Source organism: Microsporum canis, genomic scaffold (genome assembly GCF_000151145.1).
Source record: "Microsporum canis CBS 113480 supercont1.1 genomic scaffold, whole genome shotgun sequence".
NCBI lineage: Eukaryota > Fungi > Ascomycota > Eurotiomycetes > Onygenales > Arthrodermataceae > Microsporum > Microsporum canis.
The window spans coordinates 1450659-1477736 of NW_003299169.1; the positions used below are offsets into that span (position 1 = coordinate 1450659).

The following is a 27078-nucleotide window of genomic DNA, read 5'->3' on the forward strand; positions in this document are numbered from 1 at the left end:
TGATTAATATTGTTTCTTTTTAAGTCGATGAGTTGACGATAAAAAGATATTTCAAGTGGTTAAACAAATAATATCCATACGATGTGTTGAATTCACAGCTGGTTGGAGGGGCCGGATACACTTGCCTAACAGCTCGAGAGTCAGCCTTGGGCGGTATACATATATCCATACGCGGCTTCGGCCAACCGGAAGGTTCAATTCCACCATGAAGCTTTCCTAGTATAACTTCCAAAGAGAAGCGTCTCTGGCAGCGTTGAAGATATCTGATTGATCGCGGGTAGCCGGCAGAATCTCTGACGATGTCGATTCCTTCACGGAGGCCTTCCGGCAGGGGACAACATGAAAGTCTCCCTCCATAAATCACGCAATGAAAAAAGCAATTTGTATTTTGAATACACGCCCAGGGCCCTGTCTGCCGTCTCCAGAGTGCTAACTTGTGATCCGCCGTGGGGTAACAATGGAAGTGGAAGCGAACAATGAGCAGAAGTGCCGCGCTCAGCTTGATGTTTCCTCATATATCGCCAAAGTTGTCGTCTGCGTGTGTACGTATTCCATGTAGCGTAGCCGTAGTCGATGAAGCCCCTGTTGAAAATTGACAGTATTTTATTCGTGTAATGACATCTTTATGCCGACCTTTGGATATAACAAGTATAATTAGGCCTTAACAACCCCTGGACTCACAGGCGAACCAGGGCTCGATGTCGATGCCCCTCACTGAAAAAGCACAAAACTGTTGGGCCCTTTTTAACGGAAGATTCCTCTTCTCTCTCTCCTTCTCTCTCCACCTAGCTTAGTCGACTCCTGAAGCCCTCCACTATCAGCCAGGATCTCTCGCGCGTTGAGTTGAACAGGAAGAAGAAGAATAATAAGAAGAAGAAAGAAAAAGGGCTCGGCTCAGCTCACGTGGTCTGCTTACCTTTACTTTTGGCCTGATTTGTCTCTTTTGCTCAAAAAAAGCACCCAACGAGCTCAACTTCTCTTCTTCCCTTTCAACGCCAGCAGGGAGCGAGAAGGACAGACATATAGCGTCGCGATGGCTGCTCGATCTCTCCCCAGAGGCCTCTCGAGGCAGCTGGCCTTTGTCAGGCCCTATGGAACGGTGCAGAACAGCATCCCCAAGCCGTCTACTTCGTCCACAGGCGCGGCTGCATCGTCGCCAACGAGCTCGCTGCCAGCACCACTGCAACATGCGATTACGGCCAGGGCTCCTCGTACATCCTGGACTCGCGAGGAGATTACTCAGATATACCAGACGCCCCTAAACCAGCTTACTTTCGCAGCCGTACGTCAATCCATCTATTGAAAAAGACGGGTGCGCAGGGCTGTTGCTTGTATGGCCAGATGTATTAATCCTCTCTCTTAGGCTGCTGTTCATCGTAACTTTCATGATCCTGCGGCCATCCAGATGTGCACGCTGATGAACATTAAGACCGGTGGATGTAGCGAGGATTGTTCATACTGTTCTCAATCCTCGCGATACGACACTGGACTAAAGGCAACAAAGCTAAGCAGCGTTGATTCCGTTCTTGAAGCTGCTCGCATCGCCAAGGAGAACGGAAGCACCAGATTCTGTATGGGCGCCGCATGGCGTGACATGCGTGGCCGCAAGTCCAATTTGAAAAACATCAAGGCGATGGTCAGTGGTGTGCGCGGTATGGGCATGGAAGTCTGTGTCACTCTCGGCATGATCGATGGCGATCAGGCAAAGGAGCTGAAGGAGGCTGGCCTGACTGCCTATAACCACAATGTCGACACGTCAAGGGAATTCTACCCTTCCATCATCACCACGCGGTCGTACGATGAGCGTATCCAGACCCTCGGCCATGTCCGTGATGCCGGCATTAACGTCTGCTCCGGTGGTATTCTCGGCCTAGGCGAGGAAGATTCTGACCGCGTGGGATTGATCCATACCGTTGCGACTCTACCTGCGCACCCTGAATCGTTCCCTGTCAACGCCCTGGTGCCTATCAAGGGAACCCCTCTGGGGAACAGGAAGATGATCGAATTCGATAAACTACTGCGAACCATTGCGACGGCTAGAATTGTTCTTCCCGCCACCATTGTTCGTCTAGCTGCTGGCCGTATCTCCTTGACGGAGGAACAGCAGGTTACCTGCTTCATGTCTGGTGCGAATGCTATCTTCACCGGTGAGCGAATGCTTACCACCGACTGCACCGGTTGGGACGAGGATAAGAAGATGTTCAACAAGTGGGGATATTATCCCATGAAGAGCTTTGAGCGCGGGGAATACAAGGGCATCGCTTCGGAGCAGCAGCCTGCCCAAACCAGTGACGTTGCTGCTGAGACGGCCAAGCCTGCTGCTTCTTCCGCGGCTTCGTAATTCTAGCTCCTTGACTTTTTTCTACCGTTTTGTCCGCTTTGGCTCTCTCTTTTTGCCCCCCTTTGTGCCAACCACTGAGTTGTATATTCATGACCAAAATATATCATATCGTGCTTGTAGGCTATATCTATACATTTATAGAAACCCTTTTTTTATATATACTAAAGCTATGTACTTTATCTTCTTTTTTTTTTTTTTTAACACCTTTGCGTCGCATACTGAACTGCAACCTCTTCCTGTACTCCATACTCTCTGCTTTCCTCTACCAGAGTCTTTCGTAGCAATCTCTCTACCTTGTCCAGCACCTGCCGCGTCGAAGTAACGCTGGCCATAAGGTAAAGCACATTTCCAAGAACTCGGGAATGGATGTTAAACGGTCCATCACCAGCAGTCAATTTCTTTTGCAACCCACTTGCTGCATTGGATGTATATCCTGGCCATAATGTTAGCTGGTAACTCCAAACTGGGAATTAGAATAGGAACGGAGCAGGAACGGGTCGAATTTTACCTCCACCGTTGTGGTCTCGCAGCGTGATACTCAACACTGAGCCAATCGCAAACACACTCTCAACGCCTTCTGCATACGAGAGATCCGATATAAGAGCCTGCGGCCAGCAACTCCATACTTCAGGAATGGGCGAACTCTTCTTGTTATGGGTGCCGGTTGCTATAGCTATCCGATTCCAATCCTGCACATACTCATTCCAATATCCAGAATCCTCCATGCTCTCCATCTTCTGGAGCGATGCCACTGCAACAGAACATCCCACAGGGTGGGCTGTGTAGCTGTGGCCGTGTAGTAGTGCATCTGACTTGTGAGGGCTGTCGAAAGCCTCGAAGATTTCATTGCTGGCTAGTGTTATGCAGAGCGGCATGAGGCCACCAGTCAGTAACTTTGCGTGCACCGAAACGTCTGGGTCAACGTTTAGAAACGATGCAGCGGTACGGCGGCCGAGACGGTACATGCCTGTGAATACTTCATCGAAGATCACAGGTAGACCAGACCATGACTCTGCAGAGTCAGGCCGTGTAGAGGGTTGCGAATAAGTCTGGCTAAATATCTGTGGGTTTTCTCGCACTACTTGAACGAGAGCTTGCTGGAATAAGGGGTCACTATTAGACAGTCAGCCTGCGGTTCCTTGTCAAAGATACTGAGGGAAGAGTTGAAATGTACCAGAATAACATCCCTCCCGCACCTAGAATGATAGGTTCTATGATGAGTGCGCCTAGTTTTTGGCCACTTTGGACGACATCCTCGAGTGTCTTCTTGATGTATTTTTTATACCGTAAGGCCATGTTGGATCCCTTGCGTGCGTCCAAGTCAAAGACAGAAGCGATGCTCGAGAAAGATACGCCCTCTCCTAGCTCTTTCTTCAGTGTCTGTGGAACAGCAGCTTTCCAGATGCCATCTGTCATCTTGACTGTAGGGAAATCAAACCAATAACCCCGGCCTCTATACCACTCTACCTTCTTGTTATATGTAGAAGGCTCTGAGCAGTCCATCACCCCGATAGTATCACCATGGTAGCTGCCCTTGAGCCCGACGATACCTATATTTTCTTTGCTTGCATCCCATCCGTATCTCGAACAAGACACTCGTAGCCCCATCTTCAGTGCAACCTCCATCCCGGTGCTACCGTTGTCGGTGAAAAACACCTTCTGTAGACGTGGGTTGCCTGAGGTTTTCAGCACTTGTTCTGACAGGGCGAGAGCTGGTTCGTGGATAGTCCCTGCAAACATGACATGTCCATATCTGCCAGCTGCATAGGCTGAGGTGAGAGCTAGCTCTGGGTTTCCATGCCCCAGGCCCTGAGTCCACCACGACGCTGAGCCGTCGAACGTCGGCCGTAGTACGTGTTCCGCTGGTGAGCTCTCAGCGGAGGTGAGTGTCTGGAAGCAATCACCGTACGCTGAGTCGATGACACTGATGTCTTTCGGTGTCATTCCGTGGTGCTGTGTGAAGGGATACCAGATGACTTCCTTGGCCGTTGCAGACATCGACTCCAGTCGAGATAGGCGCTCAGCATGCTTGCTGGAGAGCTCGTCCATCAGGCCAAACACCTCGTCGTGTCTGGCAGCCTTCTCGTAGAAAGACGCCATTGCCTCTTCATCCTTACGCAGAGCTGTCTCACTGTCGAGTTTGGCCCTTCGCGGAGGCGGAGGAGGCAAAGAGAATACCTTGATCTTCTTCCGGCCAAAGAAGTCCTTCAGGTAGTCATGGTTTTGGTAGTACTGGTCCTGGAACAGGACGATGCCTTCGACATCGTACCCGCGAAGACACAGCGACTCGTAGGCTGATATTGACGCTGAAATGCCCCCAAGCCTGTGGTCTGCAATCAGGATCACCGGCAGCCGTAGCGGACGGTAGAGATCTGCCTGCACCAGTCCACTTGGTCCGGGACTCAAGACGCCGCCGGCTGACTCTACCAGCGCAAAACTGGGTCCATCTTGGTCCCAGTAGTTGAGAGTAGACTTTATGCTCTCCAGAAGTTCTTCGTTGTGTGGTATCTATCTTGGTCAGTCCATCTCTCTCTCTCTATATATAAAATATATATATGTATGCTCAACTTTCAACGCTCACCTTATGATCTTTGGCCGCAAGATGCGGACTCAGCGGACGGTCGTAGCCATACAGACACGCCGTTGTCACTCCTTTGGTGAATCGTGATATATGTCTGTTCAACCGGTAAGCACTCTATGTATTACATGCTAATAAACCAAAAAAACCGTCTGACAAGCATCTGCTAATGACCATCCGGGTTGAAGTCGTGTGTTACCTGTCATCAGCCTCTGCCGCCGGCCCAGCGCTGACTGGCTTCAGGAACCGAAGCTTACTGCTGGCCCATGGCCGGTACGAAGGAATCGCGTTGAAGAGCACTGCAGACACCACCGTCTTCCCGATATCTGTATTTGCGGCGTACACCTGGTATGCTCGAGACGACCGCCAGAGCCCTGCGGCCACCATCGACGACGACAGCATCGTTGATATAAACAAAAATAAAAAGGCCCGCAGCAGAACAAGCCGCCAGCAGCAGCAGACAGCAACAGAGAAAGACTTTCAACCTGTTAATTGTACCTTGCCATCCATCTTCTGGCTCAGGACTTGTTCTCCCCCTCGCTGCAAGTACCCCGTATTATCTCTTTTTTTGTAAGCCCTTCTTCAAGAGCGAATCCCTGAGACATTAAAAAAAGCCTGCTAACAGGAAAAATCTCCAGAGAGATCTTTAAAAATACATACTACGCAATACATATATATCCTTGACAGCGTTCTCCCTCCACCCAGGCGGAAACCCTTGCCCCGGCACTGAAATCTACTTTCCATCCTCGGCATCCAATTAGGCGGCCTGGCTCCGGGATTATCTTGTCTCTGCGGCCCAACAGATTTGAGTTACAAATGCGCCTTTGACGGCCGATATTTACGCAGTTTTTATGGTATCGTTGTATTCCGTTTTCCACCAAGCTGCATGCTAATTTGGCCGTTACAGGGAAGAAGAGCCTTGCGCTGGCGCTGCGGGGATGGTTGTGGGAAGAGGGAAAAAAGCAAAACCACCGAGCTACGTTAGGGCGAAAGGAAACCGGCAATGGATGAGATGATAACAAGCACCGAAAAGAAGAGAGAGAGAAAAAAGGAAAAAGGAAAAGAGGGACATACACGTTGAAAAAGAAAAGAGGGCGTTTTGTGAGGGGGATTGGGATTGCCGGCTTCCCTCGAAGGTTTTCATTCTCTGGTTTCGAGACGTAATTTTTATATCGCAGGGTCTCCACAGCCAAGTCGAAGGGGAAAAGAAAGGAGAACGATAAAGAAAAAAAAAAGAGACCCCAGAGCATCAGCAAGGTTGTTTTAGTCGAATTGCTCGAGGTGGTCTTATTTAATGAAGCTGGTCGCCTGCCGCGGACGTCCTCGTGATTGTTTGTGGGAGAAGAGAGAGAGAGAGGTCAATGTGAAGAGAGAACGGGACGATGGTGAGCGTGCCAGGAAGCAACTTGCAGCAATCGCTGAAGGAAGCCCTCAAGAGACGGGAAACAAAGGGAACGCTTCGTTCGCTCAAAGTTGTACCTGCTGGGGCCGTTGACTTTTCCTCCAACGACTTCCTCTCTCTCTCCACCGACCCAACGTTTCGACATCGGTTCCTGAGAAACCTCGCAACAGCTTCAAGCTCGCTTCCTCTGGCGAGCACCGGATCACGGCTGCTGGACGGTAATTCCCTGTACGCAGAACAGCTCGAGCAGCAGGTTTCCAGTTTCCACAATGCGCCCAGCGGCCTAATTTTCAACTCAGGCTTCGATGCAAATTCAGGGGTGTTTGCCTGTATCCCCCAGCCAGGGGACGTGATCATCTACGACGAGCTGATTCATGCAAGCGTGCATGATGGCATGCGACTATCCCGTGCCAGGAAACTGGCGGCGTTCATACATAATTCGATCGAGGATTTTGTACGGGTACTCGAAGCTCTGCTCATGGATGATCCTCTCCTGCTGGCCGGCCGACGGAATGTGTTTGTCGCTCTGGAGTCGATATATAGCATGGATGGAGACTTTGCGCCGATACGAGAGATCCTTGACATTCTGGAGAAGAAGCTCCCGCACGGTAACGGGCACGTTATGGTAGATGAAGCTCATGCAACCGGAGTGTTTGGCACGCATGGAGCAGGTGTCGTGCAGCAGCTCGGCGTTGAAGATCGCGTCCTGATTCGACTGCATACATTTGGCAAGGCTTTGGCCAGTAATGGAGGTATCATCTTATACCTCACCTCTTTCTGGCTTGCATAATACCTGGTTTAGAGACTGACAATCGATTACTATAGCTATCATCCTTTGCTCTCCACTTGTCAGAGAATATCTGATAAACTATGCTAGACCTCTCATCTTCACTAGCGCATTGGGTATGCCATCCCTTACTGCCGTCCGCACCGCATATGAGTTGATGGAAGAAGGGCACACTCGAAAGGTATTACAGCCATACTCCTTGTAAATTAGACATTTTCTTTTTTTTTTTTTTCGCTTTTCTCCCTTTCAATCGTCTCTAACGCTCTCTCTTACTCAGCTCCAACTACATCTTCAAGACCTCATCCAATTCTTCCATGAAAAACTCATGCAGCTTTCCCCATCTGATACCTCGATACTCGAGGCCAAACACTCTCCTACATCGCCTATCTTCTCACTTCAAACCAAGTATCCTCGAGAGTTATCCAAGGCATGCCAGGACGCAGGCCTGATGGTTCGGGCAATCATGCCACCCACGGTGAAAGTGGGAACAGAGAGAGTACGGGTTTGTTTACATGCCGGGAATGATATGGATCAGGTACTTCTGCTCTCAGGGGTCATTGAAAAATGGGTTAAAGAAAAGTCCCACTCTTTAGCTGGGAATAGACTGGAGGCAGCGAAATTATGAGGCTGGACGAGGAGGAAAGGCTGCCTCCAGACATGTAAATATTGAAAATGTAGATATGTTTCAGAAGTTTATCTTAGCTATTCAAGCTTCTGTTATTCCCCCAGATTTTGGGCCCCTCCTTGAATGATTAATAAAAAAATTCCGTACTGAAAGCTACGGTTTGGGCGAGCTAATGCAACCTGGGGGGCGGATACATGCATGTTATACGAAGGAGCCCACTTACATTATTATCCTGGTAGGTATAAAAAGCGACAAAAGTACACCCAACTACCTCGTATATTGATAAAAAATTATCCTCTAATCTCATTTTTCTGTATATTCCGCTAGAAGTGAGAAGCGACAAGATTTGAGTACAAGACTATATTGGTTCCCCCTCCCCCCCATTTTATATGCTCCAGTTCGTTAATAAAAAAAAATTCCATAATCATATATGAAAAGAATCAATCATAGGTTCTATTAGTCCTTTATTCAGCTAAATAGAAGCCTTTTTAATATAATAGTTTATTTATGCGGCGGCAGGGGCGGAATCAGTGATCAACTTGGTGATCATTCCAATGGCAATAGTTTGACCCTAATAAAAATGTTAGTTGAACTGTTGCATATATAACTCTTGTGTGGCGTGTGGTAGTAAAACATACCTGATCACGGAGGGTGAAGCGCCCGAGCTGATTATAATCTTCAAACCTCTCAACACAAACAGCACTGCTTCCGCTGGTGATCTCCAACCGGGCAATGATAGTTTGGCCCTTGCTGGCAAACGCTGGTGGTTTCTTGCTCTTTCGTCCTGTCTCCTTCTGAACTTTATGCAGAAGTTCAGCAAAGGTAACTTCTTCAATAGAAGAGTGCACATGCATCACACAGTTGAATCCAGCAGTAAGAATGCTCTTCAAGTCAAGAATACGAATCTTGGCCTCGAAAGCGGAAACACAATGTACGGGTCGCTTGGGCGAACACATAACGAAACCTGGAAGGATATCTTCTTCCTCAACGCCTCGGAGACGAGCACGAATCTGGTCACCGCATGTAGCAGTAGGAATCTCGTCTTCAGTTTCACCGTATAGGGATGTGACGGTGATTTCTTGTCGGTTGGGCATGAGGATACAGGTGGCACCTTTCTTGAGCACGCCAGATTCGATTCTGCCTTCGATGACAGTTCCCATATCCTTATATTTTGCGCTAATCGGCATCATAAAAGGAGCATTGATCTTACGCTCTGGCATTTTCATGTTGTGCAGGTACGGGAGCAACCCAGGGCCGTCGTACCATGGTGCGAGATCCTTGGGGACAGCCTTATCGATACCAATAGTTTTCTGTGCGGAGATAGGCATGAAGTGAAGGTCTGATTTCTTGTAACCTAAAGCTTCAACGTACTTTCCAATCTTTGTCGTACATTCATCATAGCGCGCCTTGCTCCATTCGACAGTTGGGTCGTCCATCTTGTTAACCACGATGATCAGTTTTTTCACACCAGAATTCCTTGCCAGTAATGCGTGCTCCCTAGTTTGGCCACCTCGCTCGAAACCGGTTTCGTACTCACCCTTTCGAGCAGAAATGACTAGGACGCCTACATCGGCTTGGGAAGCACCTCCGATCATGTTGGGAACAAACGACTTATGTCCGGGTGCGTCGAGAATGGTGTAGTGTCGTGTCATAGGCCCATCAGGGGTATCTCCGCTGGTCTTGAAGAATGCACGACCAACTTCCACAGTCTTACCCTTGGATCGTTCTTCGTTGGTTAAGTCAAGAGCCCACGAAAGGTACCAAGTTTCACGCCCAGCGTCCTTGGCTTCTTTCTTGTATTTTTCCATCGTTCGGTCATCCACCATGCCTGTGCAGTATAGAATACTTCCACCCAGTGTTGACTTTCCAGCATCAACATGGCCGATGAATACAAGGTTGACATGCTCTCGTTTTTCTCCGTAAATCTCCTTGAGCGTAGCTTCATCAACATCAGCAGCCTGCTCTTTTGCAACAATATCTGCATCACGAGCCGCGGGTTTGCTGTCGGCACGGCCGGGGGATGATCGCCCTGATGATGGCGTTGGGGAAGCGTTTCCACTAGCAGCCGCCTTCTTCTCAGTCTTCTCGATGGCTTTCGTGGCAGTTACCTTAGCACCAGCGGCCGCGGCTGCAGGTCCAGTTGATTTCTGTGTTCCAGCGGCAGTGGCTGCACTGGCAGCAGGCGCCTTGGATTTGGGAATATCCCCGCCGATCGTTAACACTTTGGCTTTGGGTGGCTGAGATGCTGGAGATGAATTAGAGGGTTCGGAGGAGGTAGGTTTTGGGTCGGCTGCGGGCTTTGGCTGTTCAGCAATCGACTGTGGCTGCCACTGTTCCTGCTGGTTCTGTGGGGGAGGGGCTTGCTGCTGATACTGGTTGTAACCTTGGTTGTAGCCGGCATACTGACCATCCTGGTAGCCACCCTGGTAAGCCCCTGGTTGCTGCATGTACTGTTGATTGTATTGAGGGTACTGTTGTTGTGGGTAGCCTCCATATCCCCCAGCTGCCTGATGGTATTGCGGGTGTTGTTGGTAGCCACCATATGGCTGGTACTGCTGGCCGGGGTGGAATGAAGCAGCCCCGGGTTGAAACGTAGCGGCGCCGGGTTGAAACGAGGTTACTTGTGTGCGAAAGCCTTGCTGTTGCTGTTGCTGTGTTTGCTGCTCTGCGTTGAGATTCAGGCACTGCTGTGTCTGCTTGGACAAATTCTCATCCTGAGCTGCGGGGTCGTCTTCCCACGACTCGAGGGCGGACATGCTGGCGGCCGGAGAGTTTATTGCTGGCTGTATATATGAAGCTCAGGGAAATGATAAATTCCGGTCTCTGGATGGTCTATAGAGTGAAAAAGATGCTTGTTGTGTGGTGTTTTGTCGAAATGTTGAAGTGGGATGGAAAAGATTTGATATCGGCGGTGATCCCGTGACTTAGGCCTAAACCCTTTAATGATTACTAATAAAGACATAGACAGTACATATCAGTTAGGTTGATATAAAAACGGGCAAGGGGAAGTCAAGGTATTTCTATGCTATTAAAAAACACGGAGTTTGAATACAGTTCATTGCGGTGAAGTGCCTGATAGCGCAAGGGGCGTTGGCGGAAATAATATGATACAGTGGCCATCTCTATAGAGACGGCGGAGAACTCGACCAGGAGCACCTGGCAGAGTAGAGTAAGAGAGACCAAGTGATGAGATGAGAAAGACCTCGCCCATTGCTGTCTGTCTCTCTCCGAGTATACCATGGGAAGCCGATGCCACAAGGAAACCAGAAGTTTTAAACAACTTCCCTCCCAAGATTGCCATTTCTTCCCTTCTGTTCTATCCTCCCTTCTTCTCTGTGGATGGGTTTAATGCAGCGGCCTAGTTATCTCGATTGGTGTCGCAGACCTTGTCGGGAGGATTGACTGTGGATGCAAGCAACGCAAGCTGAAAAGTATAGTGCAAACCGATCTACCGCATAGGGTATCATAAATCTTATCTAAGGTAGAAAGGAGCCCTTGTCCAACCATCTCATTGCCTTCTGGCAGTAATTCCAATGGTACAGCAGTCTAACTGATAAAATATCAAATCATGAAGGACGAGGAATGTCTTGTCCCGAGCCGCATTAAGTAATGTGAAGCCGAGAATGGACTTGTAGACAGCACTAGCTTGCCGAATTGTTCTTACCCTTCCCCTTTTCCTGGAGGTTCGAGCTCGAGGCACTAGCACCATCCTCTTCATATAGGTGATGATGTTCGATATACTCGATCACCGGATGCGGGATAAGGTAGCGAACACTCATCTCTCGTCGAAGGAATAAACGGATCTTGGTACTGCTAACGTCATTCTGGATGAGTTGTTGGATGACATAGATGTTCTCTTTCCATGGTTGCAGTCCCGCGATGGCCTCGTCGATATCAGTGCCGCTGCGTTCGACTATGAATGTCTATACCAGGGGAAATCTCCGTTAACATGACTGTATCAAGGGATCAAGAAGGACAAAACATACTCCGTATTTTCCTAGGATATGGTCCAGATCTTCCTCACTCCAAACCCCCGGGGTTGACATGGTATGGATCAGATCAGCCCCGGCAAGCAAAGCTATCCTCACCGGCCTCTTTGTGCCATCCCCGACATCTATACCACCACGGTCATGATTGATGATCTTATCGACATGATCCAGAACCTGTGCGGTAGGGCTATATTCCTTTTGCATAGCTTCCCATGGATCGACCATCAGCCAATCTGATGTCTTATCCACGGCCAATCGACACATGTTTATCCTACGTGTATAACATTCACATGTTAATCTCCGAAGTTCGGAAGTAGGCCAACAGACAGCAAAAATAGGTAAACCAACCTGTGTGAGGCAGAAGCAAGCCCGGCCTTTCTGTATGCATCTGATACAGGGGACAGGTAGCCCCCGATGAGCTCGAATTTCGTGCTAAACTTGACAAAGTCCGCCGCCATTTCAAACATGCGTAGATGTAGATAGGTAATGGGTGAAAACGAGCCACAGGCGACTAGCAGCAAGGGAGTCTTTGACGGATCGTCCATGACTATCTTCAGCCTGTCGTCCGGAAAGGAATATGACTCCTGTGCTGTGCTCTCCATGGCACCGCCCATGCCGTTGATGGCCTGCTCTGACTCCCCGCTGTTCCCGGCCATTGGAGAGAACGGCCAGCAAGGTCCTTCTGGTGATGAATCGGTAGCAGGCTGTGATCCGGAATAAAAAACGGTCAAAGAGCAACAGCTGGAGAGAGAGCAAGTATTACCAGGAGTGCTCTAAGCGACTTGTAACTGCGATATGGTGCTGGCGAGTTTCAGAAGAGGCACGGCTGCCTTGGTTGGGAAAAAAAAGCGGGGAGGTTTTTGTTCTCCAAAAGTCTGCGATAACCTAAGCTCGCGAATTCGAGAGCAAGACCGACAGCAGTCACAGCGTAGCTCCTCTGTATACTGTGTGTAGAGTCCTCTTTTTCCGTGTGCGATGCATATCACAGGTACAGCAAGTGATAACTTCTATAATATACACAACTGCGGGAAGAGAAACTCGAACTTCCTCTGAAAACTTGTTTCTTCCTCTATTTTCTCTCGCCGGTTAAAGCGCCGGCAAGAAAAGTTGCCGCAGCGAAGTTCGGCGTGAAGTCTAGAATTGCCGCTTTTGGTTTAGATCCAGTGCTTGTCTAGAAGGCTGACTCAGCAGGCGTTTTAAACGTTCGTTTTTATATATAAAAAGACGAAGATGAAACAAACATCAGAGTGAAAGGATCAAGAGACCGAAGAGTGTCGTCTTGAATATTTGATAGAGCTTTGGCTCGTGTGAGAGACCGGACCGAACTTCAACAGCTGCTTTTCGGAGCTCACTTTCACTTCTTTTAACTAACTATTTGACAGGTTGCTGGTCTTGGTGGAAGCACTTGAAGACGGCATAACCACTGATATAACCGTCAGTCTTTTGATGCAGGGCATTGCACGATACCCTATCATTCCTATTTACGCCTTTTACTTGACCGTCAGGTTGTGGTACAGCACTGCTTGAGAACCGCGTTTGGAGATAAGACGCTGGATATCCTTACAACTTGATTCCATACGCTGTATATGCTAATCCTTTTCAATCATGGATCTACTTCTATCGAAAGTGTGTGATCAACCTATGCTGGATTGTATCACTAGACAACTCTTGTATACTGACTCACGTTCCGTTTACAGATTACCCAACAGGCTATGAACTATGCCATACGGTACTTACCGCAAATATGCATGCTTAAAAAAAGTAGCTGACATAGACTAGGTCTGGTATCACTATAACAGCTACGTATGCTATACGGCAGTCTTCAAAGCTCCTCAAGGTTAGCTATCGCTGTTGCCGAATATCCTCGGGTTTCCGCTGAAGATGATTATAGAAAGTCGATGGTGCCGAGTGGGAGGAGTTGCGAACTCTCCGAGATCGCCTGAAAAGCAAAATACAAGTAAGCAGACTCTTGAGTCTTTATCTAATTCTTCAGCAGTCAAAGACAGCCCTGTTGACGTTTGTAGATTATATCTCCCGCTATTGATATGATTGAACTCATGTAGGGATACCCGGGGATAACCCCAGCATTATATCTACCCTTCTACAAGTGCAAACCTAATATAATGGGAATATAGCGCAGCAAGAGGCAATACATCTCTCGAATCTGCTGTTAACCTCACAAAGACATTAAGATTAGATATCCAGAGTCTAGGGCAGAAATTAGCCCAAGTAGTCGGGAATGAAGAAATGCACGGAAGAGATGCTTCAACCAAGCGTCGTGCCCAGCTTGATGCCGAGAAGAAAATCGTAATAAAAGAGATACGATCGCTTTTAGATCGAATCGAAGATGCAGTGCCACTCATCAATCTGGCGATAACCACATCAGGAGCAAAGCTCTCTACAAGTTTGCCTTCCACAGTTTCACCGTCGAGGCTGCTACAGGCTAGTACGTTCCTAACGGCTGGTGACACTCAATACTCGTTAACCCCAACCCATTCTGTGCAGGTAGGTCCTACCTTCACGCTGTCTGTATACCTTCTCTTTGCAGGCCATGTTCGACCCACGGATGAAGAGGGAATTCGAGAGACCACCTGGAAAGAAGTTATACATAAGGCAAGAGTGAAAATATGCCGTGTGCCTATGGATGTTGTTCTTGCAGATCAATTTGGAGAACGACGTAACCTCAGGGGCGAGGCTAGGGCGGACGAATTTGCTTACCAGATCCTTATTGTCGAAGATCTTGATGATGGAAGGGTTCATTCGTTCGAGGATGATGAACTGAAACCAGGGTCTTTTGAGGGTGTTGCACAGGCCGGCATCAGAGACGTGATACCAATTCATCAGATTTCCAAGATCTTTTATGCAGATACAGGAAAGATCCTAAATATTGGAACGGACGGTGAAGCTAATAACCCTGTTCTTCTCCTAAAGAGAGATGTAAATGCAATTCCTCCACGAGGGATGATTGAACGGGAAGAACTTGCTGGATACTTTGACCCTGATGAGAGTTACGAGCCTGAAGCACCAGAACCCTATGATTCGGAACAAGCGCAGATCGATGCACAGCTGATGGGAACCCAAACTTTGCCTGAACCACTAGACCCTGTGCAGTACCGGAACGATATTCCAGAACACTGGCGATTTCCCCGGGGACTTGATCTGGAGTGGATAGCCCTAGAAGTCTATCAAGAAGATGATGAATCCGACGATGATGAGCCGGAGACAGCTTCTGCCACAGCAGCTGAGGAAGATAAGCTTGCAGAAAACATGGAAAAACTGAGAATCCCCAAGAACCACGAGTCGTCCGCTGCTCAGCCGCCAGGAAGCCAAGTTCTTATATCGCCTTCTCCAGTCCAACCTACTTCTTCGTCAACAGTCTCCAATCCACTATTTAACAATATCCGAACTTCTTTGTCTCTCCTGGAAACGTTATTACGGCTTACGTCTCTACAACAATTCCAACAACAATCCCACCTCTCAATTACAGATGAGCTACTCACTTTCTTCCTTGAAGAATCATCTGCCACAGGTGCGGGTGGTGACGAACAACATCGGCAACGGGTCCGCTCTGAAGCCCGCAGAAAGGTTGGATGGGACCCCTATGATGAAAGCCCCTTGAAACCACGCGGGGAAGACTACCAATACCACAATGAACATGGCTCTGTGGCAAGCAGTCCATCTAGACGCCGGATGCCGTCAGTTGACCCAGATGAAGATTTCGTTGATGTAACCCCACAGACTAGGAGCAAACCATATCCCGCTGTTGGTGGATTTTACGAATCACCACGGGATAGGCGACGGAGGGAATCATCATATCCATTGTCCCCATCCATTCCTCGTGGTGATGGGAGATATGCGGAGGCTATCCCCTCAACTCCCTCGTCACCATCTCCCAGAGTGAGCCATGCTGAAAGCAGTAAAAAATCTGGGAGCCTCAGACGGCAGATACCTTCAAATAGGTCTCACAGGACTGATGATCCTGCGTCAAAAGTTCGAACGGCAACCGAAGATAGCTGAATCATATAAGCGTTTCAGAGCGATCAAATTAAATATGTTTTTGGGGTGGCTGGTGAGCATTTTGTTTAGGCGCATAGAGCGTATTCATTTCATTGCCTGGGATATATTATTAGAGCTTATAGTGTATACCTAGATATTAGACTAAAGATAGATTGGTATTCGAGAAAAGTATTTTACTTCTCTCAAATAACTTGAAGCTCCTGTCACAAGTTATAAACATACACAAGACAACCAAAGATTCCCAGCTCTTGTCATAGGCATATAATGCTGACACATAACCATTGCTTCAAAAATTTCAGCATATCCGTCAAATATACGGCAATATTCTCACCCCATTAATCCAGAGGAATAGAAGTCACGGGCGTTGTCGTACGCTGTACCCTCCGGCAGTCTGCTGGCGTAAAAATGGTTAGTATAACTTCAATGGGAAGAATCATGGAGATGACAAGGCATACTCAGTCGAAGTTAGGGACCGTTGAAAACATATGATGTCCCCGGTACCAATCTCTAAGAGTTTCATAGTCTTCTTTCCATCCATCTTCTCTATAAGAGTTGGTTTGATCTCCTAGTGCTCTGTTAGCGTAGGTGCCTTCAACATGCAACCGCTACGATCTTATATACCTCAAAATAAGAAATAGGAGTACTGGACTCCCACTCCATAACCTTGCAGATCGTAGGTGAAAGATCATTAGGCTTGTCATCCGGGGTGATGTAGATGGGGCAATACCCGGTGATTTCTTGCTTTATTATATCGAAATATTTTAAGAAAACCAAGGATGAATTTGGGTTATCTCTACTGCCATAGAGACATCCATCGCTCTCAACCCACAACTGAATTTCTCGGGTAAGTCTAGGATAATGCATTTTCTTTGCATTCCCCATCGTTATTTGAGGATCTAGAGGTGGACCTATTGGCCGAATGGTGCCATTTTGTCGGGTTATGAAAGGCCAAATCCTGATATCCTTTCCGGGTATATTTAAATCACTGGTCACCGTGGTAATAAGTGCTTGTACTAGCATGTTCTCTGGGATACGATCGTACGATAGCGGACTGGCAGGCTTTGAGTCACTCGAAGCACTGGGCATCAAGTCAAACCCACGGTAGTTATGGAAGTCGTTCACAGAGAAGAGTCTAATACTCATATCGCTACCAGCGGTAGAATGAGCCTTGAGTTCCTTCTTCTGAGCATTAATTGCCTCTGCTCCCTCCTTGATCAAGCTGGAACTGTAGAGCTCCATTAGATTATCTTGCTGTTGGGGCGTAAAAGGCGAAGGATGAATTCTTTCAGGGATATCACTTTGCAAAACGTCCGCTAAGATAATATTGGCCTCAGATTTGCGTATATATATTAGCATGGTAGCTGTTTTCTCCTGATATTTGTTTGCAGTATAGTAAGGCTCTAGAACTTTGATAGGCGCCTGCGTTTTGGTATCTGAAACCCCAAAATTATCATTCATCGCCTCTTTCATAGTAGCTAGAGTAACTCTGTCGTCGTCAAACTTGTAGAAATGTCCTTCAGGCTTTGGTCTGATAAATGTATAATAGTGGGCATTAGACCGGCCACTTGCATGGACAACGACACCAAAGAGAATATAGTTCCACAGCTCAGACCTATCCGTTTCATCTGAAAGATATTTTGACATATCAATTTCTTCTGGAAATTCATGATAGTCCGTCAACTTTCTCAACACATTAGCTTTGATATCGAATTCCACCCGGTTCAAGTAGATGGGGAGAACGGAGGGAAGGTGATCGAATGAGGTATGCCTTGTTACATCTTGCTCTCCGACTATGCCACCAGTCATGTAGTTTTTGATGAGCTCAGACGACGTGTAATCTTTAAAACTATCAATTAGCGTCCGGCACTTCCGAACATTTAGCCGTATATGCATGGATTCCTCTTCCATGAACCATTTACAGGCGACTTTGACACAGGAGTAATTAGTTCTGCTTTTGATAGTGAACAGATTCTTAAAGGCATCACGGCATGGGGTAATCTTGAGCCTTTCCGCAACACTATCGAGAAGTAATGTTAAGAACTCCTGCGCATCCTGTGGTTCGAAAAGTTGCATTGCTCTCCAGCCAAAGGAGTCTGTAAGTTTTGCTGGAGAAACTGCTGATGACTCCTTCTGGAGAGAACAAAAGACACGCTGCAGTGCCCAAGCCTTGTCCGTTGGCTCAACAATAGCCGTGGGTGCTTGATATATTGTCTATTACATGTTAGCCAACGTTGTGCTAGGAAAAGGAACCATAGACCAATCGTAAATTCTAACCTTTCTAAATAATGCAATATGGTATAAGTTCTGAATAACACAGCTTAGGTAGTCAGTAGCTCCTAGATTCTTCATACCAACCATTCCCGTTACACTTTTGGAGTCATATCTATATTATATTAGCTCTACACAACGGTGGGAGACAAAACATAGTGGGATGCATACTTATTAAAGTTATGCCATAATAAGCCACTTGGGTCCTTGATGACTCGGACATAGGCAGTAATCTTGACTCCGTCTGTACCTAAAAAGGGAGAGTTGGCCCCTTCCAGCGCTGTCGATTCTTTTTTACGTTCGCAAAATCTTGTAAACCCCCAATCTGGCTCGTCAGCATTGAATCGATGGGCGGCAGCTTTTGTTCAAGTTAGTTGAATGTCCAGACCAATATGGGAAATATATCTGGGGGTAGAAAATGTTTAACCATGGGAAACATATTTTGAGGGATTTTTTGGATCCCAAAGAACCAGAGCAAATTGAATACAAGCGTGCCAGTCTTTCAAGGGCAAGCTAGTGTCGATGTACCGCTGAAAATAAATGGATACTTTGTCGACATTGTTTCCTTGGGGATATAGAAGTATTTGCCTGATTGAGGTGTAAATATAGAGGCGGGATTTATATAAAAGGCCACAAGCAAAGAGCGGAAGCTCACCAAGAACCGCTTCCACACTGAAATGGTTTACCAAGCTCTTTCTTTTGTAAACTGCCCCAATCTTCAATAGTCCAGGTATTGTGTGTTTCTTCTTGAGACTCAAGTTCGTTGCTGTGAGGTAGCAATTCTGCCATCATAGCAGCATCTAGAGAGATATTTTTTCCCCTAAGCAATGCGATGTACCATGGTATAGGGTGTCAAACATCTCACAGTTATAAGCAGGTGTCTTCGAGGTTGGCGCAGACACCGCTGGCCTGAGAGCTAAATTTGTAGTAGCCATTTCGTTACTCGAAATCGCGAGTTGAATGAGTGACGTAGGATGGCACAGAGAATGCAATCCTGCACAGAATGCGGAGGTTAGCTGCAAAGCTTTCTTTCTACAAGATGCTCAGAGAAATACAGCTTGAGCCCCTCGACAAAAAAAAAGTAATTATCGAACTAGCATCATGTGAAGTTGTGCCTTAATATAGATGTAAATACGAGGCATTCCCCCACTTATTGACCAAGGTGGCTCAATGTCAAGTCAGATGAAGGTAGGATGCTCGGCATATCTATGACGGACACCGGATACTTTCATAGAAAGAAATCATAATGCTATACTGCGATATTATCAGAGAGAAGGGCAGTAATATCTCGGTAGCATTCATGTACTAGTTCAAGATATAAAATATCCTTCGTAAGAGCAACAATTGCGGGATATCAAAGCCAAAGCTGATCACCAAATTAACTAGGAGGTGATCGCTATAGAAGAACAGGAAATTGAACCAAAAGAGAAAAGAGGTCCGTATGCGCCAAAAAAATCACCTAAACTGAAAACAAATGCATTCCAAGGGATAAACAGACATGTATGCGATCATTCCCAGTCTTCTTCGTCGCTATCATCGACCTTGGCTGGAGCCTCAGATAACTTCTCCTTTGGACTGCTGGGAGCATGGCTAGTAGTACCACTGACAAGATCATAGCTTGCGTCGCTCCCGGCTTGAGATTGCAGGTCGTTCGAACGGCGTGGTTCTCCTACCTGTAAATTTTCATTGCTGGATGATGTAGCAGGTTTACTCAATGGCTTGGATGGGGACGCGGGTTGTGGGGTGGCAGGGGAATCGGAGTCCGAGTCTTCATCCCATGCAACCTCTTCGTCCTCGTCCGTAGATGCTTGACTTAGGTTAGCGTAAAATCATAAATATGACGTTGTGAATGGATGAGGTCTTACCCTTCAGTAGATCCCTTCGTCGCCTCTCTTCTGTCTCGATAACGAGGCGGAGGAAGTAATATCGACGCCAAAAATCACCATACTCAACTTTCTCCGGGACAAGTGCCTCCATCGCCTTACGAAGCTCGGGATATTTTTCCAGGTCTGTCGCAATATCTTCTGTCTTCTTATCAACTTCAAATTCGCCCTTAAACGTATCCCACTCTTCGCTGGAAGGGTCTGCTGTGAAGCCTTCTAGGCTTGAATGGATGGCATGAAGCTGGGCTTCAAAGCGAGTGGTGTGAATAACCCTCTTGCCATCCGAGTCCCTGCTCTCGAATAACATCTTGCCATCCGTCTTCTCGTCTGTGGAACTGGGTGGAGCGACACTAACGGCGTCACGTAGGAAGTTTCGAATGTTGGTGCCAAATTTGAGAAGAGCTTCGTCTGCTGCGTCTTCGGCCCTCTCAAGGTCCTTTAACCGTTTGGCAGCCTCAGAACGAAACCGTGAAATAAGCCCTTCTCCATCTACTTCGGTATTATCACTCCCAGATCCTGCCTTGTCGCTAGGCTTTATGGTTGCAGCGTCATCAGCAGTCGACGTCTCGTCTCGGTCTCCAGTGGCTTCGTCCGTCTCATCATTCGCATTTAGTCCACTAATCGAAAGACCTCTTGTTCGGTCGATTAAGGTCGCTCTCAAGCCTGTAAACCCCCTGATTGCCTCCTCACTCGCAGCCGTGTACTCCTGGCGAGCACCCTCGTAGTACGTCTCTCCTTGTTTTCGGACGTTACTCCACAATCCACCAAGACGGGCACCCCATGGCTGGGCCGATAGCACACGTAAGGAGTCCTGGAATTCGCTGGTGAGATCTTGCCTCTGGCTGGATGAGGATGGCTCGCCGGGATTATCGGAATCATGGGGGTTGCCAGAGGAAGCGAGACTCTCCTCTTGGATGTGGTCGTACGCTACATCCATAGCTGGAGTAAGACCATGTGTGGCTCTTTTGGGTGTGAGGAAAGTAGAAGGTCGACGTTCAGAAGCAAACAAGATGCTGTTGTAAGTCGAATGTGCGGTTTGCCGTCGTTGGTTCGTTGTAGATAATAGAGGTCGAGTTCACATCACATGGTTAGGCTTTTTGATGTTTGCCCCTGTTGCTAAGTTAGTTCTTACTGAGACACCACCCCAGAAACCACCAAAGATGTGAGTCCAATTTTGAATAGCAATTTCACCAAAATATATTTTCAATGACTAAATTTATCATTATGATGTCTAAGGGAGGAAATAACATAGGTGTATGTATAATGCAAGTGTTGGCCCTGAGCAAAACATAAATTCGCTGAACGGTGAGAGTTGGAGCAAGGGAAATAAGGCTAGTTTCAAGGTCGCTCAGAGCCATAATCATTAAGGTCATTAAGGTCATTACTGTGGGAGCCTGAAATCCAAGCAGGTGGTCCAGGTATACTTTCCATCAGGCTCTCGGTAAGAAGCTGACTACAGGTGATAATCCTCCGTGGCTCAGTTTCAGTAGCCAAGGTCTGCGAGCTAGGAACTTCCACTTCAGATCGTTGGGATGATGCTACTTGGACCACTGGTGACGAGGGTTGCTGGCCACTATCAGGCTCATTATCGTTTTGGGGGACGGAGCTGTTTTCCTTATCAATCGGTAGAGCTGCTGATCTGGATTGCATCTCCTGGTTATCAGAGTAGAAAGACGACAAAGGGTTAGATTGAGAGGATTCATTGACCTCTGTACCCTGTGCCGATTCAGGTACATCTTTTACGTTGGTTGAGAGATGTTGTGGAGGATGAAACTTTTCGAACGCATAGCTCGTCGGCTGGCGTGTATAACACAGTGACATTGTGTCGGATATATATGTTGAAGCAGGAAAGTTTTGAGATGATTGGTTGTCGTTACTTTCGGGAACTAGTTGGGGAGCGTCCTGGTCATCTCCCGGATTTCCATGCTTCCTCGTACCATTAATCTCAGGAAGTTGTGCGGCTTCATCGTCGAGGGATTCGGGATCTAGTTCGCCATCTGTCTCATAAACAATACTTTCCTGTTGGTTTGGCTCCTGCGTTTGGTGATCCTGTACTATTCGTTCTATATGGGCGGCATTTAACCGATATTTGATATCCTCTTTGAAGGATACGGATGGATCAGAGATGGCTCTTGGGGAGGAGAGAACAGAGGTTGGGCTTTCTGGAGCTGTGTCATCAGCAAGGAAACCATCTCCAGGCACAATCTGCGAGTCATAGTCGTTCACATCAAACTTGAGTAATGACCTCCTATGTTTATTAGGTGATGGAGAGAGCAGAGCTGTAGGGGAAACCGGCGGCCACCGAACAGGGCTATTCCTTATGCTCTTTGGAGTTCTTGGACTGTTTAACGTAATTTCGGGGCTCTCTGGGGACTGAGACGAAGGGATAATCCATCGTGTATGTTTTCGGGGCGTAATAGGATTAGGCGGTGGTAGCATCTGGCCACTCTCAGAGCCTGTTTCCTTGGACTTCCTCCGGTCTGACTTTGACGTCCCTGAAGGGACTTCTAGCCTGGCTTCACTCTCACTTTTAGGACTGCTTGCTGATGGCCCAGATAAAACATCTTCGCTCACAGTATTTTCAGCTTCTTCTGGAATGGTTTCCATCTCCGTGTCACGGCGTTTCCGAGCGTGTCTGGCATTACTCTCTTCGGGGATGGCAGCCTCGGGACGGCGGAGAGCCCAGTCAACATTTACCATCTGCGTTAACGTCCTATCAGCTCTAACGGAATCCTCATGCCGTCTCTTCTTTTTGCCATGATTAATCGTCGTCTTTCTCTTTTGTGGTAAGCCCCCGGACCTTTCATCGCGTGCAGCCTCCCCCTCAAAGAGTTGTAAGCTTTCATCCTCATTATCCGAATGAGGCGACAGAACAAAGTTAAGTTGTGTTAACGTCTTCTGGCTCCTGGTATTCCCACCGAGAGCAAGGCGATGCTGCCTTTGCAGATTGCGAGTTCGTGATGGATAACTTCTCCTGCGAGGAACAAACCGATGCTTGGAGGCGCCGGGCCGTCCGGCAGCAGTCGTACTGGCAGACATTAGCCTAGTCATAACGGAAACATGAGGCTGCTGCTATGGTGAGAACAAGTCTTTCACCAGCATCAAGTCCTTGTCGAGTCACAGAATGGCGCTGAACAATCATCGAGTTTATCGCTTTTTCTACTTTAAATTGAACTTTTTTCGCGACGCGCCTTGCTTATGTAATATATAACTATTAAACAATCAAATAGCGATAATAATTCAAAGAATTAGACAAGAAGTTATATATAACAGGATGTATGTACAGCCTCAGGGTCAGCAGATCCAGGTGGCTGATCCAGTTAGATTGGCATATATCAATCAGACAACAGCCACTCTGGCTCAGCATTGTCGTCCTCAGGGTCGTGGGAGATCATAGAGCTACGATCTATATCACTGTCCGAATCAGCGTGCACCAGCTCAGGCAGTCCCGAGTCCTCTCCTTCAGGAGAATCGGCCGTCACCGACGCTGAATCTAGAGATTGGGAGCTCCCAGACTCTACGGTGCCTTCGCGTCTAGGCTCAGTTGATGTGGTAGTCGGCTCCTGTGTATCATGATCCTCTTTTGGAATGACGACGAGGGTATATCGCGACTGAGAGGCAGGTGTTGCCTGTCCCCCGTCCTCTAGAACACTATTACCGACGATTGCTGCAGAAGTCTGTTGTGATATCTCTGGTTCTGCCATGAAACCACCGCCCATGTCTTCCTGTAGGCTATCGCTGTGTTCCACGGATTCATGCAATGTATAGGACTCTTCCCTATTTCTATCGGCGGTTGGCAGGGCCGGGGCCACAAGCTCATCTTCAGGCAGAAACCCACCACTTTGATCCTCTGCTTCATCCGCCTCTTGCACCGTTTCTCTTTGATCAACTCCTTCAACTCTATAACTATTCACCCGCTCAAGGACTCGTAGTTTAATCAATAGCAGTCTCCACATGCGAAGGGCTGCCATTGTCCGGCGAGCCTCCTCAGCCTGGTTTCTCTCATCTTTGATCCCGATAATGACAGCTTCAAGAGCTTCTCGATACTCGGTCGCTGCAACAATTCCGTCTATGACCGCTGTACCGTGGCGCTTCGTAAACTTAAATCCAATAACGGCATCAGCGTAATCAATACGTAATATTTTAGCGGCTTCAGCAGCATCCGGATGCCTAAGATGAAAGCCTCCCTGGGGAACCATCGAGGGTATATACACGTCAATATTCCCATACTCGTTCCTTGGTACCCTTTTATCAACAATTGGCTCTGGTACGTAGAGTTCCGTCTGATATGCAGCATACATTGGCGTATCTGGGACCTCTTCATCATCCGGATTGACGTCATCATTTCGCACTTGGCCTCGTGCTTTGGTTCTCTTCAACGGCTGTTCTCCGGCCTTGACCTTCCGCCCTTGTCGGTACCATCCATCCGCACTCTTAACGGAATGGACATCGGCCCGGCGATATACAGATTCCAAGGGCGGAGCTTTTTTGTTCAACGACAACTTACTCAAACCAACTTTCCCAATTTCACGCTTTGGATGGATGACTTCATTCCACCGCAGATGTCTCTCTAAGGCATATATCGGGTGGTTTTTAAAGTCCTGCACGCTCTTCGGCATGCCTTCGCCTGCAGCCTTGGCCGCCAGTTCTCCGAGCTCTAGTTGGTCCCGGTCCTCTGGGAACGGTGACTCAAGCGTTTGCATGGTGTCGTTCCACCATATTTCCCCGTCTTTGGTACATTCAACTCGGGATTTTCTTGTTTTGGAGTTAAACGATTTTGTGTATCGCCTGGAAACATCTCGCGCAAATCCATCTTCATTGAAGGCAATTACATAGGTCATGTTATTGTATTTATCACTTGCTGGCGGCTCAAACCTCGCAGGTTTGCCGACGGTGTTCGTAACCAGAGGGTCAACACATACCCATTTTTGTATTGCATGGTTAAATACTTCGACCCAAAAAACGGGATGTGACGAGTCTGGAGTTGGTAAGATATCATCTGATAGGGTGACATTAGTAGTTAAGAAATTTTAGCACTCATGGGAAGGATATATTTTTCACACCTCTTATAGCCTGTGGTGCGGGACTTCTCCTATAGTTTGAAGAGAACTGTGGCTGCCCAATTCTTCGTCGCGGAGGTGCATCTGAAGTGGCAGTATCTGGTGCGGCTTTCACACTAGAACTCGGAACATCATCCTCAGATAAAACTATGTATTCTCTTGTCCGCTTGTTGGGAGACTCCCCTTTGGCCACGCCAGTAAAGGGTAGGGTCTGGAGGGAACAAACCAATCGTGTATCTACGCCAACCCCTCGTAGCATAGCACAAAAGAACTGGGCACCTAAGTCCCTCGAACCCTGCAATATTCCAGCATGTTTCCGAAAGTCCATCTTTGACTGTACGATTTCGGCACTCCCTTGGAAGGCCTGTTCCTGATTGTTAGGTTGTTAGTATGCCGGTTTTAACCCATATACAGAAAAATATGATATTTTCTTTTTAAAGGAAAGAGGCAAATCAGACAATTGGATCCTGTGCCGCGGAGCAATCTTCCAGCCAATACGGTCTCCTTATCCCAGGTTCTGTGACTTTGAATTTCCGTCGAAAGGCTTCTGACGACTGCAAAAGGCCATCCGCAAAGGTAGTGGACCGGGTGAATTGCGGAAGATCCTCTTTAGGATTCAAACATATAATGGTATGCTTTGAAAGTATCCGACGCAGTTTTTTCTTCAAACGAGAGAATGTCACGTTAGCCAGCATAACTCTATAAATTAAAGACACACATACCTGGGTCTCCTCGTCATTACACCAAGAGTTACGAAGTCGAACATGTCCGAGAAGGCAAAGTATATGGACTTTATGTATTTCCAGCCGCAGCTTCTTTTCCGCACCAGTTACAGGTTTCCGTCGTATTATAGCCTTAGTTTTCTCTGCATCTGCTTCCTTTCCGAGGGTAATTTCCAACGGTTTTTGCTCACCATCATGACCAGCCGGTAGCATGGATGGTAAAACGGAAGAAGCCGAAGGTTCAGAAAGCTCAACATCCTCCCACTCAGGCTCTGACTCTTCCTCGGACGCGTCAAGATCGTATACTGTTTGCGGAGGCATGGTTGTAGTGCTTTCGTCCTCCCTTTCAGAATCTTTTGCACATTCCACAGCCTTGCTCTCCCCGCGCTCCCCAACCCTCCGCCTTTTATGAGGGGTGTTATTCCTATGGGGTAAGGTTTGGGGTACAGACTGAGACTCCTTCAGCATCTCCTGATATATTTCGGGTATGTCGTCATTTCCATTCGCTGAAGGGCCCGGCGACGAGATCCTTCGCTTGCGCCCACCCCGTCGGCTGCGGCCAGTAGCAGGTGAAGAACCCTGCTTTACCATCTTCGTTCAACCGGTACATACACTCCGGAGGGAAAAAATCTTGTCGTTTTCGTTCATCGAGGCGTTCAAGGCCACAGCCGGTAAAGCCAGAGTGCGCTTATGCAGATGCTAGTTACTTGGCAAATAAGATCCACCAGCAGCATCGCTGTTTCTCCTGTTAGATGTTAGATCTATGGGTGACTTATGCAAGAGGTTGTTATAATATCACGTCTGTATAGCACAAGGTCAGTTTTCCGCCTGATGAGGTCGGAGAAACCGTCTTCGGTCTTCGGGCTAATATTGTTCCGGGCTCGTCTTTGCTTCCGAGGCAAAACTTCCAAATTAGGCATTCATAGATGGATCGAACATCTACAGACTCTTTTGGTGTGTCAAGACTAGCATGTTATATGGTAGTGTACGTACAGCTCGCACATGGGCATCGACAGGGATATGTGGGGTAGACAACATGTAGAAGTATTGGGGAATTATTATAGACAGAGAGTAGTTCACATTAATAGGGGAACTATCCGGGCGGGCGTTTGTGCTAATAGATTATTGGAGATGTTGATTATTGAACAATTAATAATGGGGGAGGGTTGATCAAGATACAAACAAAAGGGAGCAGGTATCTCATAACAAAGGGAATCTCACGCATATTATAAGGGATCAGGGGCAAGTAAAGGCAAAAAGGTAGTTGAAGACGAACAAGTCAGGCCCAAAGCGAGACACTTTGCGATTGGCTATAGGAATCTCATCCCAACATGGATGACATGACGAGACAGCCACTTATTTTGACGCCTGGGTCTGCATTCCGGGTCCAAGGAAGATCAACATCG

At 47.6% G+C, this 27078-nt stretch overlaps 10 protein-coding genes across 10 annotated transcripts; 3 read left to right on the top strand and 7 right to left on the bottom strand.

Moving 5' to 3' along the window:
* Nucleotides 1–1033: 1033 nt before the first annotated feature.
* Nucleotides 1034–2341, top strand: MCYG_00532 (biotin synthase; the record flags this gene model as incomplete). The annotated part of the gene is made up of 2 exons (XM_002850382.1): nucleotides 1034–1282; nucleotides 1364–2341. 2 exons carry the CDS (start codon nucleotides 1034–1036, stop codon nucleotides 2339–2341), a joined length of 1227 nt encoding a protein of 408 aa, XP_002850428.1.
* Nucleotides 2342–2538: 197 nt separating this feature from the next.
* MCYG_00533 (onanonoxo-7-onima-8-eninoihtemlysoneda) lies at nucleotides 2539–5306 on the bottom strand (the record flags this gene model as incomplete). The annotated part of the gene is made up of 6 exons (XM_002850383.1): nucleotides 2539–2774; nucleotides 2850–3454; nucleotides 3516–3757; nucleotides 3809–4849; nucleotides 4923–5016; nucleotides 5119–5306. The coding sequence occupies 6 exons, from the start codon at nucleotides 5304–5306 to the stop codon at nucleotides 2539–2541; spliced, it is 2406 nt and encodes an 801-aa protein (XP_002850429.1).
* Nucleotides 5307–6301: 995 nt separating this feature from the next.
* MCYG_00534 (8-amino-7-oxononanoate synthase) lies at nucleotides 6302–7771 on the top strand (the record flags this gene model as incomplete). The annotated part of the gene is made up of 4 exons (XM_002850384.1): nucleotides 6302–7073; nucleotides 7147–7289; nucleotides 7386–7643; nucleotides 7712–7771. 4 exons carry the CDS (start codon nucleotides 6302–6304, stop codon nucleotides 7769–7771), a joined length of 1233 nt encoding a protein of 410 aa, XP_002850430.1.
* A 467-nt stretch (nucleotides 7772–8238) lies between these two features.
* MCYG_00535 (eukaryotic peptide chain release factor GTP-binding subunit) lies at nucleotides 8239–10489 on the bottom strand (the record flags this gene model as incomplete). The annotated part of the gene is made up of 2 exons (XM_002850385.1): nucleotides 8239–8304; nucleotides 8372–10489. The coding sequence occupies 2 exons, from the start codon at nucleotides 10487–10489 to the stop codon at nucleotides 8239–8241; spliced, it is 2184 nt and encodes a 727-aa protein (XP_002850431.1).
* Nucleotides 10490–11091: 602 nt separating this feature from the next.
* On the bottom strand, nucleotides 11092–12378 carry MCYG_00536 (nicotinamide mononucleotide adenylyl transferase; the record flags this gene model as incomplete). Its single annotated transcript, XM_002850386.1, has 4 exons — nucleotides 11092–11135; nucleotides 11398–11656; nucleotides 11720–11993; nucleotides 12071–12378. The coding sequence occupies 4 exons, from the start codon at nucleotides 12376–12378 to the stop codon at nucleotides 11092–11094; spliced, it is 885 nt and encodes a 294-aa protein (XP_002850432.1).
* A 949-nt stretch (nucleotides 12379–13327) lies between these two features.
* MCYG_00537 (Ran GTP-binding protein) lies at nucleotides 13328–15739 on the top strand (the record flags this gene model as incomplete). Its single annotated transcript, XM_002850387.1, has 6 exons — nucleotides 13328–13348; nucleotides 13420–13451; nucleotides 13502–13559; nucleotides 13747–13781; nucleotides 13858–14168; nucleotides 14232–15739. 6 exons carry the CDS (start codon nucleotides 13328–13330, stop codon nucleotides 15737–15739), a joined length of 1965 nt encoding a protein of 654 aa, XP_002850433.1.
* A 327-nt stretch (nucleotides 15740–16066) lies between these two features.
* Nucleotides 16067–18942, bottom strand: MCYG_00538 (ubiquitin carboxyl-terminal hydrolase 5; the record flags this gene model as incomplete). Its single annotated transcript, XM_002850388.1, has 8 exons — nucleotides 16067–16133; nucleotides 16195–16304; nucleotides 16361–17950; nucleotides 18014–18122; nucleotides 18179–18365; nucleotides 18435–18595; nucleotides 18663–18807; nucleotides 18873–18942. The coding sequence occupies 8 exons, from the start codon at nucleotides 18940–18942 to the stop codon at nucleotides 16067–16069; spliced, it is 2439 nt and encodes an 812-aa protein (XP_002850434.1).
* A 573-nt stretch (nucleotides 18943–19515) lies between these two features.
* On the bottom strand, nucleotides 19516–20827 carry MCYG_00539 (BSD domain-containing protein; the record flags this gene model as incomplete). The annotated part of the gene is made up of 2 exons (XM_002850389.1): nucleotides 19516–19814; nucleotides 19873–20827. 2 exons carry the CDS (start codon nucleotides 20825–20827, stop codon nucleotides 19516–19518), a joined length of 1254 nt encoding a protein of 417 aa, XP_002850435.1.
* Nucleotides 20828–21228: 401 nt separating this feature from the next.
* Nucleotides 21229–22941, bottom strand: MCYG_00540 (conserved hypothetical protein; the record flags this gene model as incomplete). The annotated part of the gene is made up of 1 exon (XM_002850390.1): nucleotides 21229–22941. One exon carries the CDS (start codon nucleotides 22939–22941, stop codon nucleotides 21229–21231), a length of 1713 nt encoding a protein of 570 aa, XP_002850436.1.
* A 284-nt stretch (nucleotides 22942–23225) lies between these two features.
* MCYG_00541 (nitrilase) lies at nucleotides 23226–26263 on the bottom strand (the record flags this gene model as incomplete). The annotated part of the gene is made up of 4 exons (XM_002850391.1): nucleotides 23226–24889; nucleotides 24954–25320; nucleotides 25409–25612; nucleotides 25673–26263. 4 exons carry the CDS (start codon nucleotides 26261–26263, stop codon nucleotides 23226–23228), a joined length of 2826 nt encoding a protein of 941 aa, XP_002850437.1.
* Nucleotides 26264–27078: the final 815 nt, after the last annotated feature.